We start from the raw sequence: 22413 nt of genomic DNA on the forward strand, positions 1-22413 counted from the left end.
TTAAACATATAATACCTACATAAAATAAGTATAAAAAATGTTATAATCAGGGCTGTGAATTTATTGTTTTAAAAATCATAAAAAAATTAATTTCAAAAATGTTATTGACATTTATAGAAAATAACCTAAAAAGTTGGTAACGAGTATATCAGTACACAACTCAAAACAAATCAAAAATTTTTGAAATTTTTTTCACGTATAGAAAAAGCTAGTATAAACATAAACATTTAGTGAAAATTTCATATGTTTACGATCATTTGTTTTAGACTTACACCAAAAACCAAAATCGATTTTGTCAAAAACCGATTTTGCGTAAAAATTCTCGTTTTTTCTTAATTTTTATTTTGTTTTTTTGGGCGCTTTTAAAAACTATATTGGGAAATTAAAATTTTGACCTCCCAAAAAAAAAAAAATATAAGTATATAAAAAAAACACATCATTGTAAAACCAATACATTAAATTCTTGCTCCGCTCAGAATCTAAAATTTTAAAATTTTAAATGTTCGTAATCAACTAGAAACAAGTCAAAATGTTTTGGAAATTTTATCAAGTATAGTAATTGATAAATATACATATGGTTTACATTCCAAGTGTCTAAGGTTATTCGTTTTTCAAATCAAGTGAATATATCTAATGTAAAAATTTCAACTTCAAACGCTCATAAAAATTTAATTTGACTTTCCGGTAGAGATTTTTGTTTTTGATAAAACTAAACAAACTTATGAGGAATCTTTTATTAAATTTTCATGAATTTCTAATTCGAAATAATTTTCACATTTTCGTTATTTTTACGTCTTTTGTCGTAAATCGAACTCTAAATGCTAATAAAAAAATAGACACTGTATTTTTAATATTTTTTAACTGTTATTCTAACAATATATATAAGGAGCCTTGTATTACATTTGCAAGATTTTTGACACAACGAATACAATTTTATTGACATTTATATAAACAAAAAAACTAAAAAAATTGAAATTTGAAATTGTCCGTAAATAGCTCAAAACGAGTCAAAATATTTTAAGAATATTATTATGTATAGAAAATGAGAATATAAACATTTAGTTAAATTTTCAAGTATTTTCAGTTATTCGTTTTTGAATTTCAATAAAATAAGAAAATCGTTACATGAGAAATGATGGAGTGAATATCCAATGTCATAAAAATTTGATTTCGAACACTCATAAAAATTCAATTTGAATTTCGAATAGAGATTTTTTTTTATAAAAAATTAGAACTTTACGAGGAATCTTGATTAAATTTTCAAATCATAGATTTAAAAAGAAAAATTTTTAAGAATTTCTAACATAAAATAATTTGCTCATTTTTTTCAATTTTATGTATTTTATATTTTGTAAATTAGAATTTAAATGCTTATAAAAAAAATGTAGCTATGTATTATTAATATTTTTCAACTACTGTTAGAAGCCTTTTATTAAATTTTCAAGCTTTTTTACACAACAAATCAACAAATAACATTTTATTGACATTTATAGAAAAAAAACCTAAAAAGTTGGAAACTGCAGAGTACCTATATATCCGTAAACAGTTCAAAACAAATTAAAATATTTTGAAAATTTTATGGTGTATAGAAAATGATAATACAATATTACAGTGTACTCTCGGTAACTCAAAGTTCACGGGGAAAAAAATAATTGGACTAACTACAAATATATCGAGTTATCAAAATTTTAATGTAGAGGCGTAGCCAGGGGTTTTTTATGGTGGTGGGGCTAAATAATTTTAACTTGAGTTATTGAAATTCAAAAACAACAACAAAACAAAAATATTGAAAATATATTAACGTTGATTTGTCGTTAACATATTTACTATTTTAAATAATTAAAATTTGTAAGACAATTTCCGTATTTAAATTTAAAAAGGGTGGAAAAGCAAGTATCGCTCTGCTGTATAGTAGTGATGGAGAGTAGGTCACTATAATGGATGTGTTAAATTTGAATACAATGACAGGTATCATTATTGTATACGAAATCGATTCTGAATGATGATGGAGATAATTTGTCAGTCTAGGATTATATTATATTATTAGCTATATTTAAATTGTAATATATTGACATATCGTTATTATTTTACGCAATTTCGTAAAATATTTAATTTCATACGCTCGTACATTTTTTTCTACATTGTCGCTGGAGTTTTTTTTTTACAGTGATTTGAAGAAAATGTTATAGAGAACCCTGTATTGGGTTTTAGATATAAATCACTTAAACATTATGAATTTTCAACTTAAAAATATCTTGCAAATTTTCGCGATTTTGACATATTTAGTAAACATTTGAACTTTTAATGCTTAGCTTATAAACAACAATTGTGACTAACAATTTTTGAATTATTTTTTTACTACGCTAAGTGCAACTTATTATAAACCTTGTATTATATCTATTTAAAAAATTTTTTGAAATGCCAAATTTTTTTTATTGGCATTTCAAACAAAAAAACTTAGACATAGGTACATCGAAAATTTCAATTGTCAATAAATAGCTTAAAAAAGTCAAAATATTTAGACTTGGTGAAAATTTCAAGTATTTAAAATGATTTTTTGTGTTATACAGCAAAATAAAAAAATCGATATTTTCGAAAATTGATTATGCTTAAAAATTCCCGTTTTTCGTTCCTTTTTTAGGTTTTTATTTGACGTTTTTGAAACTACTGGAAATTTTAACTCACCAAAGTATCATTTAGATTCATTTTCCATTTCAAAGAGGGGCTGAAGTTAAAAATTAAAGCATTATTTCTACTCCTTTAAAACGTGATGACATACACGAAAACAAGTTGGTGCATTTGGGAAGGTATAAATTAAAAATTCCTAGTAATTTTCTAAAGAGCAGGGAAAAATAGACATTTTCACGCAAAATCGATTTTTGACAAAATCACAAAATCAATTTTGGTTTATGGTGTAACTCTAAAACAAATGACCGTAGATACAAGGAATTTTAACTGTTTGTTTGTTTTATATTATAGAATTTTCTAAGCACAATAACATTTTTAAAATACTTAAATTATTTTTTAACTATTTACTTTTTAAGTTTCCAATTTTTTTAGTTTTTTTTCTATGAATGTCAATCAAATATTATTTGTTGGGTAATAAAAACTTAAAAATTAAGGACGAGGCGCCTTATATAAATTATAATAATTGAAAAATATTAATAATACATTTTATACATAGTCAGTAATCACATTTTTTTTATAAGCATTTAAAGTTCTAATTTTGACAAAATATAAAATACAAAAAAATGAAGAAAATGTGCAAATTATTTTGTTAAAAATTCATAAAAATTTTTCTTTTTAAATCTAAAATTTAAAAATTTAATACAAGATTCCTCGTAAGTTTGTCTAATTTAAAAAAAAAATTATCTCTACCAGAAACTAAATTAGAATTTTTATGAGTGTTTGAAAAGTTCAAATTTTTACAACATTGGTATATTCACTCGATTTATTATGTACCTAGTGATTTTCTTATTTTGTTGTAATTAAAAAAACAAATAACTGTATCTAGATATTTTAAATAATTTACATTTTACACTATATGTCTATTTTATCAATTGCTATACTTGATAAAATTTTCAAAACATTTTCACTCTTTCTGAGCTCTTTACGGACATTTTCAATTTTTTCAATTTTTTATTCAATAGTTATTAATTAATTAGTTATTAAATTTGTTGGGTCAAGAAGCGTGAAAATTTAATTCAAGGCTCATGTAGATAAATCGTTACAATAGCATTTGAAAAATATTAAAAATAAATGGGTACAATTTTTTTTATAAGCATTTTAAGTTTGAATTTTGAAAAAATTTGTTAAATTTTAAATTATTTTGTAGTTAAAAATATATATTATAATATATCAAGGCTGACTCTCCGTCTTCGAGTTTTTCTTATACAATGATATTATATCATTGAATTCAAATTTAACACAATAATCCAGTAAGTATATAGTGACTCACTTGTAACCTACTGTAAAGCAGATCGACACCCACTTGCCTACCTTTTTTTACTTATACAGTTATACTAATTTAAATTTAAAAAATTTCGTCTTGAATGTCAATACGCTAATTTTATAGAACAATTGTCTATAATTGAAAAAAAAAATTGTTTAAATCGTACGTTTTCTAGCTGATTTGTGACAATTTTACGATATAGTATTATGTCGTAGTTCCATTTTGCGTAAAATACGATAGTAAATAAAATTATGAATTATAACATCGAAAAATAAAATAATATTATTTATTGACAAAATTATTATTTTCGTATTGACGTACTTGGCTATTTATAACCAGTGCGCGGCTACGATAAATAACCAGTTTTGACCTATGGTGCGGTACGGCTGCATATGCAAGCGGGGTGGTGGAAGAAGTACTATTTCAGAACGCTGCCGCTGTAATCGCTTTAGCAGCACATGACGACGGCAAATTCGTAATTTTTTTGCCAAAAACATGCTTTCGTACTTCCAATAGTACTCAGGCCTCGTTGATCGTAGAGACATGATTTTGGTATCAAAATAATCACGAGAAGTTGTACTAAATATTCTTGGAACAGATTTTCGATATCTAAATTTGCCGATTTTATATGATTTTTTAAAAAAAAGAAAAATTTTACAAATTTCAAACACATATAAAATTGGAACGAAAAAAAATTTTAAAATTCTGTTCCAAGAATATTTAGTACAACTTCTCGTGATTATTTTGATACCAAAATCATGTTTCTACGATCAACGAGGCCTGAGTACTATTGGAAGTACGAAAGCATGTTTTTCGGTCGATTTTTTTCTACTGGGACGGCCTCTTAAGAATAAGAAAATTGAAAATACTGTAGCATAAAATATGTACAAAATAAAAATTATACATCCCATTATACTTTAAAACTGTAATTACCATGATCATTAATTGTAATAATATATTGATTATAATACGGTGTGTTTGAATGTTGATCTATAACTGACGGGCATTGAAGAAATAGATTCAACTTAGTGTAGGTATCTACTTATGTAAAATGGGCTGAGGGAAATACAAACGGTTTATTAAGACATTGGAGATCAACTGTAAATCGAATTAATAAGAGGTTTCGATTATATTGAGTACGAGTGTATGACGAATGATTTCGTATAACCGTATGACAATAATTGCAGTGGGACTGAGATCTATTTGTGTCAAGTGAACATAACTCCAGTGGCGTGGTGTTTAGGACTTGATCAATGGTTCATGGAGATATTATATATAATACTAAAAGACTGAAAGTATAAACATTTTGTAAAAATCAATGGTAAGCAATAAAGGGATCAATTGTGGTGGTTCCCTAGTAAGGTGAGGGTCCATAATATATATTTTTGATGTACACTGTGTCACTGTTTAATTATTGTTAAATATTAACTATTATTGGTATAATTAAAAAATACGACCTACTTTAGTTTAGCTACTTAATAAATAAATGTATTGTTTGATTTGAACACTTAAATATACTGCTAAACGACCTTTGGGGACTTCTATTGTATTGTCAATGTCTCGGTAGAATCTATGTAAAAATAACCGTGAAAAAAATGTTCAGTAATATCCACGATTTAAAATTTACTATCTTAAATCGTGGTTATATCTGAAGACTGAAAACTATTATGTACATTTTAAATATATTATTATGTAGAAGCCATTATCAACTCTATAACTCTTATTCGTCCCATAATTGTTGATTACTTATAACAAGGCCGTATCTGGGTGGGGGGTTTTGGGGGTTCAACCCCCCCCCCCGAAATTTTTCGCGTTATTTTATGTCGTAATAAAATAACTATTTCAGTCTAGAATAATCGATAAACATTGATACGTGCATATACGAATGACAGCTATGGTCTACGTTATAAACTTAAAAATAACTTCACTTCGGGTGTATCAGCCGGATTTCTTGATAATATTATAGGTACATACTACATAGGTATATAAACCTATATAAGGTAAAATATTGATCATACGTTTAATGACATTTTTGAAAAACCTGAACTTCTTTTAAAATCTATTGATGGAGAAGAAAATATTAGAATAGTAGCTCGTCAACAAAATCGTGTGAATATTGTTACTAATTGTCCGAAAACATATTTTCGTATAGCTATTGCAATACCATTTTTTGATGATTTCATAAGACAATTAAAAGAACGCTTCACTAACCATAAAAAAATAATATCTTCCCTGTGCTTTTTACTTCCCAATAAATGTACTAATTCTGAATTAGAAGCAAGTGATTTCGAATTATACTCAGAGTTTTTAGATTTGGATGCACTTTCGAACGAGTTAAAACTTTGGAAAAGAAAATGGTGTGATAAACCAATATTAGAACGATCTCCTGAAATACTTGAAGCATATTCAAATTGTAACAAAAATTTTTTCCCAAATATTTCATTTTTATTAAAAGTTTTGGCAACTTTACCAGTAACTACGGTGACACCGGAAAGAACTTTTTCGACGCTGAAAAGAATAAAAAATTACCTAAGGAATGCAACTGGAGAAGACCGATTGACTGGCCTAGCATTACTCAGTGTACATAGGAATATCGTTGTAGATCCAGAAGAAGTAATCAATCGTTTTTCAAATGAAAAACAAAGAAATATAGAGTTTGTCATATAAAATATAAACCATTTTTCAAACTAAATGTATAGAATTAAGTTTAATAATCTAATTAATATTAAGTCTAAAAATTTTTTAATGTGAATTTCATTAATAAATACTATTTATAATTCTACAATATTATGAATTTTTAACCATATTTAATTACCTACACAATATTATAATACAATTAGAACACACATTTTTGGCTTACAACCCCCCCCCCCCCCCCGAAATTAATTTCCAGTTACGGCCTTGACTTATAAAAAGGTAATGCAATATAAATAAAATAAATTATATAATTTACATGATTGATTTTAATAAAAATTAATTAGGTACACATTTAAAATTGTAATATCTTTTAATATTTTAATTAATATATTCAAAAAGTTTTTAATATTTCTGCCTTTCATTACATTGTTCGATTCATACATTTTTTAAATTATGTTTACTGTCGGATATTTTCCTCATATAATATAATTATTAATTCCCATTCCACACCAAAATCTAGCAACCCCTTAACACTGCCATTCCATTTTCTCCATAGTCTTATTGTTAGCGTATTTTCCTTATAATGGACTTCGCGAATATCGATATAATTTAAAAATTGTGATACAAAAATGTTAGGATTTAGTAACTCGCACAGCAAGTATCCATAGGTTATTTAACTACATATTCGAACAAATTGTATACCAAAAGTGATTCTTAATGAAGACAGTTTTGTCGGCCTATTTTAATATAAATATTGCTATATTAGTCTAATTTTTTAACTGTATAGATATAAAAATGTTTTTTAGATGCTTCGAGATAATTTTATATTTTCGTGATTTTTCATCGAAATTTATAGAAAAACAATTAAAAATGTCAAATGTCGAATTGTAGTTCAAAAATAGTCAAAATATTTAGAAAGATATATCAAGTGTAAGAAATAATATAAGCATTTAGTGAACATTTCAAGTTACAAAAAAACAATATTGATTTTTTCGAATATTTTGAGCCTGTAAGTCTAAAGTATCAAATAAATATTATTTTTACCAGATATAACCCCCAAAATTTAAATTGAAGCATTTTTATTACATTAAAAGGTGATGAACTGATGACAGACAGAAAAAAATACATCATCGTAAAATCAATTCATATTCATCGCTCCTCTCGGTGTCTAAAAGTGGATAAGCCCAAAGCCGTTTTCAAGTATACTTCAAATTCATTTATATTATCATTTATCAGAAAAGGGTCCCTAGGTCTGTTTTGGTTGAAAATAACTGGAATCGAATACTCTTCTATTAAACAATAATTAATATGTTAAAATTACACGTTATGGGATTTTATTTATAAATATAAAATATCAATACTACAATTATTTTTTCAGTTTCATTTTCACATTTTTATATGATACATACTTTTTACATAATTTCTCATTTTCAGTAATACATTTGATTTATGATGTTGCAAAATTAGATTAAGTAAATACTAATATTTCCATCGGGCTTTTGTTCGATTTTTAAATTTATTATGATAAAACAATATGCAGAGAATCTATAAATGATTTATAAACTATAAATTAATTTATGTTGACGTTATTACATCAGTTATACTTAAACAAATAAATAACATACAAGTTGTATCGGATACAACTCTGTTGTACAAATACTATTTTACATCGATTGAAATTATTAGAAACTTATTTCATTAAATACTATATGATATATTATATAATATTCTTAATATAACATATTAAATTTAATTTTTTTTAATGGATTTTTTTTTAAATTATTCATACATTAACAAAATATAATATTCCATTAGATAACCATTAAAATATTGTTACTATGAAGTTTCTTGATGGAAATTGTCTACTGAGATTACTTATTTTGAGCTTTATGTACCTATTCAGATACACTCGAGTGCATTAAAGTCTGTAACGGATGTTTTAAAACATTAAATATTCAAAGATATATTTACATACGTACTACTACGTTTCACCCATCCAGTAACATTTAACATTCTGTATAATGGATACATTTACACAGTGCCGGCGCTAGGGGAGGACAAATAGGACAAATGTCCAGGGCCCCGCGATTTTTAATTATCATCTTAATACCATGAGACACATTGAAATTTTACATAATTTAAATTTAAATTAATAAATTATAAGTCTATAAATGTAATATTCTATGCTACACATCACATATATATAATATTAGAATAGGGTACTCATGGGTATCTAATGGCTAATACCTTGTCCAGGGCCCCGCAATACCTAGCGCCGGCACTGCATTTACATTTCCAGCAAATAATCATTAAGCATATTATAATAAGATTTCGGTCTACCTATTGGTGGTATCTTGTAATTTAATCGATTAATAAATCATTTAGAGTTTTATGAACTATAAAAAGAAAACTTCAAGAATAAGTTAACGATTAAAATTTATTTGAAAAGTTTTTTTTTTACAATTTGTATCAACATTCAATACGATCATCATAATTAGAATTAAATCTTGAAAATTTTATTTAATATTAATAATATTTTTTTTTCAGATAATGATTATGTTGAAGGTTAGTAGGTTCTAGGTTCTATGTGGTGTAGACGCGATTTGTAATTTTCACGCATTTTCTACAACAATAAAATAATATTGTTTTACGGAATGTAATATTTAGTTTCGCTCAATAAGTGCAATTATCGTTACTATATATATTTGCCAATATAGTGTATACTGTATAACAATTTTGTGCAAATTTAGGAAATAAATCACCGTAACTTATATTGTATATTGACTATTACAATCACCATACAATATGCAAACCGATTATTAAGACTTTGCATCAACCTTTTGAAAATAAATTTTAATTCATTATTACAATAAAAATAACTTTGGGCGGCGTAATTTAAATTTTTTAACGATCTAAATTATTTTAACTGCACGAATAAAATCTATGTAAAGCAACATGTAGTATTACACACTATATTTTTTTAGTAGCTGTAGTTTGCGGTTCTGAAACTTGTTAAGGGGGGACGAATAGGAATATTTATGATTGGTATTTGTATGTATAAAGGACAACGAAGACTTAACCGTAATTTAAGAAATTTATGTAAAAAGAAGTACAACGCTTAGATAATGCTTATAAATTATAATTAACTGTAGGTACATTTATTTAGTTTTAATTATAAAAATTATTAACAATATTAATTACATATAATAATAACAATAATACAATATAATACAATAATAATTTAATATTTTCTTTTTCATTTGCAAACCTATTAATGAATTCTTCTATATTTACAGTAATGTCTTTATGTCTGTGTAATATGTAAAGTTATTTATAACAGATAACACAAATTTATGTTTGTTTCTGTGTTTGATTATGGCTATTATCACAACTATTATTTATTATATCATGAAACATGCTATCTATACAAAGGTATACTTAATACCTACATCAAAAATATTAAATAAATGGTTAGTAAAAAAAAAAACCAAGGGGGAAGTAACCGCTACGTCACTCTCTCCATAAATCCACCCTTACCATATCTCATACATATATGAATAACTTATATAAGTTGCAAAGTTATTTTCTACTTGATTGACTATATACTTATACACCCTTACTTAACTAATTTCCTAAATACAAAACTCTTTGTTTGTTAAAATGTTAAATATAAGACGACCAGACGTTAATACATTCATGTTGGTCCGTAGCTTGACCAATGGTTCAGGGAGGGGAGAAAACAGATTTGTAAAGGATAAATAGTAAATAATAGAAGAAAAAATAATATTAGGCCATTTTTAATTTAATTTTACATATCAGGTACAATTAATATTTGACTTGTGATTTAACAATAATATATTATTAATAAAAGTAAAGCTCTATGATTAGGTTTCACAAAGTAATTTTTTTAATTATTTATATTAATGTCACAAGTGAAATGCTAGGGTGGGCTACGGTTGTGTCTAAGAAAGGCAGGCAATGTCCACGTTTTCTCCCCTCCCCAAACATGATTAGGGCTATTACGGGTATACATTCACTCCTTATTATTTATTTATACTTTATATTAGGTGGTGTTACGTTAAATGAAGTATTAAATGCATTACCACAATCCACTGGTCCAAATTTTGCCGGTAAGAAAGTTATTTTACGTGGTAATAGCCAATAGGCGATTATAATTAGGTTTTATTATTGTTATGGAGGTTAAGTATTGCTTTGTCGTCGAAAATATTTTACGTTATTATTATATTGGGCACTATGTGGACATATGGACATTAGATGGTCAATCCACGGTCCGTATGTTGTGGACTACAGTGCCGACGTTTACATATAACCACCACCCGAGGAGATAGTACGGCATAGAGAAGGTTTCGTGTATTTATAATAATATTTTTTAATTACCTAATTTATTATATAATATTGTTAATAATTGTTTCATGTTTATTATATAAAAAATATGTATGCAACAGTTATAGAAAAATATTTATAGGTGGTGCAGTTGAATATTGTATTTATCTACAATTACTTAACACACAAGCCGAAATCGTCAATTTAACTTCAGTACCAGGTAAATTGTACTTGTGTCTTAAAATTATCATGTTTGATTATTTTATACTTCATTAATTTCAAATAAAAGATTAAGATTATTAAAATTGCTTCACTATAATCTATATTGTTTTGATAGAGCTTTTATTATGGAATTGTAGAAAGGATTTATATCCTTGCAAAGAGTGGCATTCATTTGACATATAATTCATGATTCATCATAATGTTCTATTATCTATTATTATATTAATATAATATTGTCACAGAAACTAAAATTATTATATAGGTTAGGTTAGGTTACCTACGTGTGAATTGAATGTATATATTATGAATTTAATTTAATTTAAAATTATTTAAAATAATTCACCCATAAAGATTTTTCTGATTTTATTATCTTTATCTCTGATCTTATTTTAAATTTTAGATGAAAAAATTCAAAAGTTTGAAAAATCTTCTTTCAAATGTTAAGGATATTATGAATGCAAAAGTTTTGCGTTTAGTTATTAGCGTATTTTTCACTAATTTCATTGAAACAGAAGGCAGTACGAGTATGTATACATTTTTATAGAAATATAGTAAATATTTATGTCGTGTTACATGGATTATCAGTGATCACTAAACATTTAATGAATCAATAGTAAGCTAATGGTTAGGCTGGTGTCCTAAGATTGGTTCGGTGCATCCGAATTGCATGTCAAGAAAATAAACATAAATTGGAATGTCCGAATTGCATGCCGTCTCTTAGAGAGGTCTGTACGAATTGCATGCCGTGTACCTAACTTATTACCATCTACAAGTTTATCTTTATTTATCATACACTTACGTGCACAACTTAATCTTTATTTTTGATTTCTGATTTTTGATCTATTTTTTTTTAATTATTATAAAATTTGGTGAACTTTTTTTGACAATTTACAATATGGTGCAAGTATATAATATATAACTAGCTGTCCCGTGCACTTCGTTGTCCGTACAAAATGCGTTCGTATTATATTTGGTTGCCTTATGCTAACATTGAGCGTGAGGATAAATACTATTTTTGGTTTACTGATTCGGTGTATAGAGCCTATACGGATACTACGGGCGTAGCTCTAATACATTTTTTATCTTAATATTATTTCATTTTAATATAATAATGCTTACAAAATATTTCAATCTAGAAACTAATCAGTTATAACAACCATATCATAAAGCGTTTCTAATCATGATTTTTTTTTAAAAATAATAGAAAAATAAAAAAAAAGTTTAAGTTGTGCACGTAAGTGGTATGATAAATAAAGATAAATTTGTAGGTGGTAATAGGTAGGTACACGGCATGCAATTCGGACAGACCTCTCTAAGAGATGACATGCAATTCGGACAGACCCCTCTAAGAGATGGCATGCAATTTGGATGCAACCGATTGGTTCATTAAATTTTAGTGATCCATTAAATTAATAAATGTTTTATATAACTCGACATTATAGTAAATGACTATAATATTAGTAATATATTGTATATGTACTTTCCTAATTTTTAATATTTAATTTTCATGTAGTATATAATATAAGTTGTTATTTTAGCTATTTAAAAACGATAAAAATACATAAGCACGATTTTATTTTAATAGACATTTTAAGTTTAAATTTTGACGAAATTAGATATTATTAGATACTTATAATCAAGTCTTAAAACCAAGTTAAATTTCATGTCTTGATAATTTGTATTTAATATAAAATAATAATAATTATATTAATACAAAAAAGTGTTTTAAAATATTGTTTTATAAAATAATCAACAGAACTTAATTACCTATTGATATTTTTTTCAGATAAAGTAGTTGAACCTCATATTAGATACAATACCTTCAAAAATATTTTACTAATATTGTAAATTCTTATATTAAATAATATCATATATTTGTACTTAATTTATTAAAAAAAAAATATTGTATTCAGAATTCTTTTATGGTTATTGATTGTTTCATTATGGTCTAATAATCTAATAAATGGCAATATAAAAATAATAAATATTTAATATTATTATATTCAAAAAAATAATGTAAGAATCTTTAAAAGTGTTGTTACAACTATTAATTATTATTATATTATGCTAAATGTCTTATTAAATTGAGTAACAATTAAATAAATTAATCATAGTACTCATCGTGTTTTATTTAATGATCTTAAAAATGTTTTCTTCGATGAGGTATATAATCGGTTAAGGACGAGTATGCTATAAGACAATTTAAGGAGTGCCTGTGGCAATACCAAATTTTCTTTTTTTTAATGACAACCAACCTATTTACTGTAAATTATTAAGTTGATTTTTTTATTTATTATTCGAAATAAATTAAAATTTAGTCTAATACAGAGTTGTGTAGTATCTTCGATACAATTATATGAAGTATCGAGTATCTTGTATCGCGATACATTAATGCGATACTTTGTATAGTGCATCACTTATATGGTGGTACTCGATGAGGTGTACCTTTTTTTTACGTTGTACCTACCTATTAATAATTATTGTGTTCTGACTCATATTTTAAACATCAGCTGTTATAATAATCTAGTAAATTAATGTTATGTTTAAACAATATACCAAAAGTTCATTGAATGATTTTAATAAAAATGTATATAATTGAATGTTGTATATTATATGCATTATATTCTATATAATATAATAACTATTGTGTCATATTAAATTTGTAAATTTTTTATACATAATTTTGTGTAAATGTTTTTAATTTAAATTATTATTTTATTATAAAGAATCTATTAAATATATTCTTGTGTTCTTTAAGAAATTCAGAAATATCGAAATAAAAATTCCGATTTTATTTTTATAAACGTTTACAGTTAAAATAATTATATACATTTTAAATGTTCATATACATTATCTATAAACAAACATTAACTAACGATATTATTACTCACTGAGTTATATTTTGGACAATTCCCGAATATAATCCAAAATACACCATTGCCATTATTAATACAGTAAACTATCTATTATTGAACTTCAACAAGAGTATTTAAATACAGTAGATTCTCGTTATGTTGAATCTCAAGAGGAACATGAAAAAGTTCGAGATATCAAGTTTTATATAAATTCTTAAAAAAATTGATAAATAATTCGAATGCTTAAAATGCATAGTTTGAATACTTAATACTTAAAAACAAAAGTACTAATACTAAATACATATCAATAAATTCATAATAATTAATATTATTATGGCTCTATGAAAAGGTTTTATGAACTATAGGTATATGCATGTGTCCTTATCAAATTTTTTTTAAAACTTATACTTTATGTTGTGCGCAATTTTAATTCTGTGTCTTACTTTAATATATAATATGTTATACTTGATTTTGTGGCCTTTTAGATAAAAAAAATAATTTATTGAATAAATCTAGGTTTGAAAATTTAACATGAACAAAAATTCTATTAAATGGACTAAATTTGGTAACATTTCCTGTTTTCTTTTTTTTTTATTTCTTTTTCTAAATTATTTTTAAAAATGCTGGTAATTTTTATTTGTTAAAAGTACAAACTAGATCTATTTTACTATCCAAAATCACCTTCAAAAATGTTAAGTCAAAATTGTAAATTGAAGTATTTTAAGATTATTTATAGTGTATATAGACGACAAAAACACACATCACTCATAAAAAATAAGTATATTAGTTTCTGGTTATTATACCATATAAATATATGGTATGTATATATTATTATTTTATACTTATAAAATGATAAAGTCTTGGTATAAATACACTTGGTAAAAATTTACGATTATGTATTCATTTTTGAATCATAATAAAATAAAGAAACATGGACGCCCATAGGTAACATTTTAGGGGGGGGGGTCAAAATAAAAAAAATTTCGAATTTAAGATAATAAAGATTTAATGTTATTTTATAACATTTGGTTGTTAATAATAATTGCCATACAAATAAATAAATAAATAAATAAATAATAATTTTAATAAGTATATAAAAAAATAGAAATTAAATAATATAATTAAGTATATTATTCGGTATCAGTAAATAAGAACTGCAAATTTCTTCGTCTTATTCCAACCATATTAATGACATCCCGAATGAAAGTATCGTTGTTTGCGTTAACTCTTTCATGATGAATGCTCATCATACACAACCTATTTAAACGATCTTCTGTAGTCAAGCGAAGCCACGTTTTTACTCGTCTTAATATACTGAACGATCTTTCTATTGTGCACGTTGTCGGAGGCAGTGATATAAAAATATTAAGTACTTGAAAAATTACAGGATAATATTCGCAATGAGCCAATAAATCAACAAACGAAATTTCATCACATTGGGAGTCAATCACATTTTTATCAATCCAAGGTTAGGTGTGTGGCTCAAGCCACAGCAGATGCATTATCTTCATCAGATTTTTTTTTAATTAAAAACAATCGAATATCCATAGTAAAAATTGAAAATTTTAAAAAATAATATTTAATATTGACATTTAGCAGTTAATGTTATCTGATAAAATATTTGTAGTACCTATATATTGTAATCTTTATAGATTTACCATAAATTATCTGCGATAAATTATTTTATGTATAGGTACCTATACGGACTGCAGACTACGACTTATCTATGATGTTAATATACGATAACAATGAGTATATTTTTATACTTATTTCATATCTTAAAAGTGATTTCAACAAATAATTTGGCTCGGTAATAAGGTAATATTATGGTAATATTTATTGAGCTACAAGTTCATAACATTTTTTTCCAGGGGGAGGCAAGTGCCCTGTCTTTCCCCTCCCCCCAATGGGAGCCCATGTAAAGAAATCAATTTTGTTGAAAACTAGTTTATCGTGAAAATTTTGTTTTTCCCATTTATCTAGAAAAGTATTAATTTTTTTTTTTTGCCCTCCCAAAGTGCTAACTAGATCTTTTTTTAAATTAAAACCACCCTTAAATTTTAAAATTTAAGGATTTTGACTTTTTCAAATGTGATGACAGAAACACATACAAAATCATTGTAAAATCAATATATTAAGTGCTTCGTACAAAATTTGAAAATATTACAAATACGACACAACAGTTATTATTATATAGAATAATAATGTATAATATAAACTTTGATATATACCTATAGGTGTTAGGTATTATTTAAACATACAAAGTAGGTTACTAGATTATTATAACAATTGATATATGTATTTTTTTAAGTCAGAAAACTAGAAAACAATAATGATTTGTGGGAACCAAACAGATGTTACACACTTTTGTGTTATGTAATCGGTAGATGGAAATTAAGTCGTCTCCTACATTCTCCACTTTAACGGGTCGACTTTAAATTACCACCAAGGCACCAAATAATTCTAAAATAAGTACCTAATATTATATTCGATAGATAAATACTTAAAATTAGTCTGAACTATGTCGTTTGTTGAAATATATAATTATATATTTTATAATTGACACTTTAAAATACGTTATATGTTGAAGAATAAAATGAAGGCGATATCACTTTTATTTAAGTATAGACATATTATAAATATTGTTTTTATTTAATAACCCCCTCAGAGTATGTGCGGCATTACAATTTTTGAATAGTTGTAAATAACTCGTAGCAGAAAACGTGATAGATGGGTAGATGAGAATGTATTCTATAACACCAATGATTGAAATTAAACATCAAAGAAAATGTAATAGGTATTATTAGTAATAAAGTGAAAAAAAAAATTCTAAAATGATGTATTGGTATTTAAAAATGTTGTAACATTTATATTTAAATACTTGAACTTGTATTTCTTATTAAATACTTATTGCACAGTATTTGAAACATTCTTACAATATTTTTTAAGTTGAGGTTATTTTATCTCTATTTAAAAAATAAATGAAAAGTCTATCTTATAAAAGATTGAATTACCTAATAACAATATTTTAAGATTTCAATTAACGTCATATACCTATAGACTTAATATAGACAAAAATAATCAATATTGGTGTTTTGAGTATATTTTAGCAGGCTTCATCAAATATAAAATAATAATCTTAGTAAAAAAATAAAATAATATTGATTATTTAGACAAATATGAATAAGTATTTAAATTTAAAAATATAAATAGGAAAAACCTATACCTATACCTATATATACCTATGATTATTTCAAATAATACTTTTACAAAGGTTTATTTAAAAAGTATTGTAAACATTTTAATAGTATTTAAATACTTTAATTCAAATACTTAATAATAAAGATTAGGTACTATTCTTAAAATGTATCTATTAATGACAATGGCTGTAAAATAAAAGTTACGCATTGGCAAAATAGAACGATGTCATAGTAATACTGTTTTATTAGTTAAGACAGGTTTCCTTTTTTCGAGTGGGTAATTCAAAATCGTATAAATCAATGTTATAATAATTATTCCTTATTTTAAATATGAAGAAAAACTAAATAATTGTATATCGATATCATAAAATAAAAACCATACTATGACATCAACACGTAATTTAATATTTAAACAATATAAAACAAATTCAAATATTTTTATAGCAAAGTTTTATGTTGTTTATAGAGAAAGATGATGTTTTACTGCAAATATTAATTTATTGACAGTGTCTATATTTTTTCTTCGGATATAATTTATGGATACATTTTACTATAAAAAAAACTTTTTTTGTTACTAAATTCAGTGTAGTGGATTGTGATAACTAGTTGTTTTGTTATTGTTAAAAATAAATATGTTTTCGTTTAACTACGTAGTTAATATTTTAATGTGCGTTTTATACATGACTGTTCACGAAGGAATAGGAATTAAAATTACTGATACAAACACAATTAGGAATAATATTTTAAAGTATATAAATGTGGAAGCGTACGCTTCAATTAAACTTGAAATGGAAAAAAGCAAAGACCCGGTAATTTCCAAATACAAACTAGTATACAATTATGATGATAAGCTAAAGTCAAAGTTATTAGAAGAAGACAGTGAAAATGATTTGCTAAAATTAAGGGATGTGGTATATTCACATATACACTGTACCTATATTACTGGAACTTATAAAATACTTTTACCTTTGGAATCAACTTTCAAAAAGATTAACGATATGAAAACAGGAAAACTAGATAACGTTAAAGCTCTTATTGGTATTGTAGAAAAAGGTAATACCTTGTGGAAAAGGGCAATGAGAACATTGCAATTTCTCGACATGGATCCTTCTTACGTATTATGGCAAGTATTAATATTTTCTAACACCTCAAAGGAAGTATTATCTAAAACGTATTCTGGAATGAAAGCAACGACTGAAGATGATGCTGTAATTCAACGAATCGTCAATGTTTTCCAACAAATAATCAATTCATTGTACTCGGAAGTTCAAGAATGCAATAAAGAACAAATCGGGTTTTACGAAAATGTGAAAGATAAAACTCAATACCCTGAAGATATTACCAAACCCATTGAATGTCCAACGAATGATACAGTATTATTAATGTTGTGCTCAGATTCCTTCAAATATGTTACGTTATTTGAGAAACTCTTATACCGGAATCATTTGAAGAATTTGCCATATACAGGGTATGAAAATTTTGATCCGAATAATTGGCTCTTAACAGCGTCGAGTTTGGAAAAAAAAATGGAACAGGGTTCCACATATCTGCACTTTACTTTTACAGATGAAGACAAAAAAATGGATGACGTAAATAGTATTTCAAATGACGATTGGGCACTCAATTACTCTAAACTCTACTTCAAAAGTGTCTACAGAGTACTTGACCCTTTTCGAAAACTTTCATTACAATTAATGACACAAAACTTGAATATTTGTCATAATTATTGGAGAACAATCCAGTATGAGGTACTCAATAATGAAAATCTATTCACGAAAATTGTAGGATATTGCAATGATATTAAATCTAAAACTGGAAAAATCATAGAGAATGTTACTATGAACGATGATCAACTCCTGGCGGCATACGAAGGTTGGAAAAAAACATTTGATGCCAAACTTGAATATGAAGTGACTTATGATAATGCTTTCCAAGACGTTCACGCACAGAAGATTTCTGTTTGGTTTGGAAATGAATTTAACTTTGGCAATTTCTATGTCACATTATTTAAAGATATCGAAAAAAAAATTTCTAGTATTACAACTGATTTATCCACGGTTAATAATGTTAATATCGGAATCATAAATATGTTTAAAAGATCTGTTTTTAAAGGATCCTCTGTTAAAGATGAAAAATGATTGTTCTAATAGGATTATTTATTATATTTCATAAAATTAATATTTTACAGTTTTTATAATCTTAATTATTCAATACATATTATATATTGTATTTAATTAGTATAAATAATTTTATTAAACGTAATATATTAATATTACTTCCCAAACGTTAATAGATTAATTTACTCGTACATGGTAATTGCAGGTACATAGATAATAATGTTTTATTTTATTTAAATTTTACTATTCTAAAAATGTAATTCTCATATTAGAATTTATTATTAATAACAATAATATTATTGTAATAAATTTAAGATTTATTCTTTATTCACTTTAGTTACACTCGTGATTTATATTATTTTTTTTGTTTATCATTCAATAATTGTTTCAAATTTAAAATTTCCACTCAGAAATTCTGTATATTAAAATAAATAAATTGTTTATTGTTATCAATTTAATTATAAAATTAATATTGTTTTATAGTTTATTTATAAAATGCATATATATTTTATAATTTATGTGTATTTTAAATAATAAAATATATTAAAGTAAAAATAACAATTTTATTAATACAATCCGTGTTATAATTTTCAAATAATAATCATTATTCATTGTTAAATTAGGGAAATACTATTAGGGGTTTTTTTTTGTGCCGGGCATGTAACGTCAACAGTAAGTTACTTTTCTTATACTTGTACAATAATATTTTGTAGTATGCAATTTTCGTTACTATTGTATTATTTGTATTCTAGTAACGAATGAAATAATAACTGCCCAATACACAGAAAAACCTTGTTTTATTAATAAAATAAAACATTAAAAACAAATCTTGTTAAACATAACATCATATAATTTAATAAATATATTTTACTATATAAATACCTAATTTAATTCTAAAAATTTAATTTAATTCTAGAAATACCCGGTTAAAAAAAAAAACTTTTGATAAAAAATTATAAGTGAAAATATTATCCTAAAATCATATCCCACTCATAGACCATAATGATGTCGAAATTAATGAAATGATATATACGCAATACGCTTTATAATGGTTTTGTATGTTAAAAAAATACTTTTTAGTGATATTTTAATGTATTTTCTATCATTATCTGATTTTATTGCTTTATATGAGGCTAAAATTCATAACTCTATTATATTCTTATCAAACGTAAAACAAAAATAAGTTTTAATTATAAATTTCTAAAAAATTTAAATACATAGGTTGGGTACATATAACATATTACATAGATTAAAATCACTAAAAATATTTTGATAATGTAAGTACTTAACAAGTTTCAAATCTTAACAATTTTTAGTATTCACAACAAAATTGCTTATATTGTTTGAAAATAATTACTATTTTCGATTCATTATAGATACTTACTTAATTTCGTATGCAATTTAAATTCAATGATATAACGATTCTGAGCGGAAACGGTTTAGGTCTATCAACCTATTACCAACTACCAAGTGATAATGTTTTTTTTTTTTAATATAGCTATTATAGTCTTTTTTTTACTTTTAGTATTTTAGTAGGTCGATAAAGAACGATAATAAACGCAACCATTTATTAGTAGGTATACAAAATATTAAATAACGTGATAATGTGAGATAAAAACATTTTTGAAATAAACCTGACTTCTAAAAATTAAATAGGTAATAATTACCTATATTTTACTTTTCTTTCATCATGTTGAAAATTACATAAAAAAAAAAATAATAATAACAAAAACAGCACAGCGTACAACTATTCACCATCTGTGTCATAAATATTATATAAGTATATAACTATTAACTATATAAATCTGAACTTTTTACGTTATTAAATGTCATGCATTATTTACTGGTATATTTATAAAACGTATTTAAAATATTTATGACTTTTAACTGAATACCTATAATGTTTATTTATATTTTATTTAAGCATACAAAGACGGAAATGGAACGCTAGCTGGAATAAATGAAGTGTAACAATAACGAAATGTCACATAACAATTATTAAAAATTAGTAATAATTATACATAATAAAGGATTTGTTAATAAATACTTCAATTAGCTTAATGGGAAGTTGTATTTATATTTAAAATTTTATATTCCCTTCATATGAAATTAAAAAAATAATTGTTATGAACAAAATTGATTATATTAAACAATTATTACATAACCAGATGTTTTGATATGAGTCATTACACTATTTTATATCTCTATTACCTTTAATAATCTTGACTTATGTTATGTGTTCTGGAGTTCATAATAGCAACTATCGACTACTATTTATTTAAGAAAGTTTTTTTTACTTAAATAGTATTTAAATATTTTTACTCAAATACTTAACAAGATTATAACTTCACTTAAAATGTATCTAAATGGAAATGGATATAAAATAAAAGTTAAGCATTGTCAAAAAAGAACAATGTCATAGTAGTTAAATAAAACGAGATTCTTTTTCTTTCGGGTAGATAAGCCTAAATCGAATAAATTAATGTTATAATAACTATAACAAATTATATTTATCATGAAAAACAAAATCATTGCTTAATAATATTATAAAAAAAATCATATCAATTCTTATATACTGAAAAATATAGTTAAATATTCTGAATATAACAACGATTGATTAAAGTAAGTCTAGAAATCATCATTATGTAAACTAGGTATACCTATACATTTTAGTGTAGTATTCACAACACCTCTCCAATGCATCAAATCGAATGTACCTACCCTTAAAGATACAAATTATAAATTCCTTTATTTTTGTATTTTATCTAATTAATATCTCACAAAAAACATATTCATTATTTCAGTTGTTATGTTTTAAAATTCATATTACTTATGTAGGTATTTGTTTTACAAAAAAATCATAGGAAAAATTATTCCTAAATATTTTAATTGTTCTTATAGATTATATTAACTTAATTAATTTATATTAAATTAATTTTTTTTTTTGGCCGAAAGAATATTTTCTAAGTTAATAAGAATAAAAAATAAATATAGAACAAGCCAGACTCAAGAAAATTTAACTTAATTAATGATATTGTACTCAGAAAAATTTTGCAATTGATCAATTTCAATGAAACTATACAACA

At 24.8% G+C, this 22413-nt stretch overlaps 1 protein-coding gene and 1 long non-coding RNA gene across 2 annotated transcripts; both read left to right on the forward strand.

Annotated features, from left to right (window-relative positions):
* Window positions 1-4324: 4324 nt before the first annotated feature.
* On the forward strand, window positions 4325-6737 carry LOC132928841 (52 kDa repressor of the inhibitor of the protein kinase-like). The gene is made up of 2 exons (XM_060993752.1): window positions 4325-4367; window positions 5961-6737. The coding sequence occupies exons 1-2, from the start codon at window positions 4325-4327 to the stop codon at window positions 6617-6619; spliced, it is 702 nt and encodes a 233-aa protein (XP_060849735.1). The 3' UTR covers window positions 6620-6737.
* Window positions 6738-9848: 3111 nt separating this feature from the next.
* LOC132930926 (uncharacterized) lies at window positions 9849-13249 on the forward strand. The gene is made up of 3 exons (XR_009662296.1): window positions 9849-11153; window positions 11556-11679; window positions 12942-13249. It is a non-coding gene; the product is annotated as an uncharacterized LOC132930926 (long non-coding RNA).
* The last annotated feature ends 9164 nt before the right edge of the window (window positions 13250-22413 follow it).

The sequence above is a fragment of the Rhopalosiphum padi genome, chromosome 4 (assembly GCF_020882245.1).
Source record: "Rhopalosiphum padi isolate XX-2018 chromosome 4, ASM2088224v1, whole genome shotgun sequence".
Taxonomy (NCBI): domain Eukaryota; kingdom Metazoa; phylum Arthropoda; class Insecta; order Hemiptera; family Aphididae; genus Rhopalosiphum; species Rhopalosiphum padi.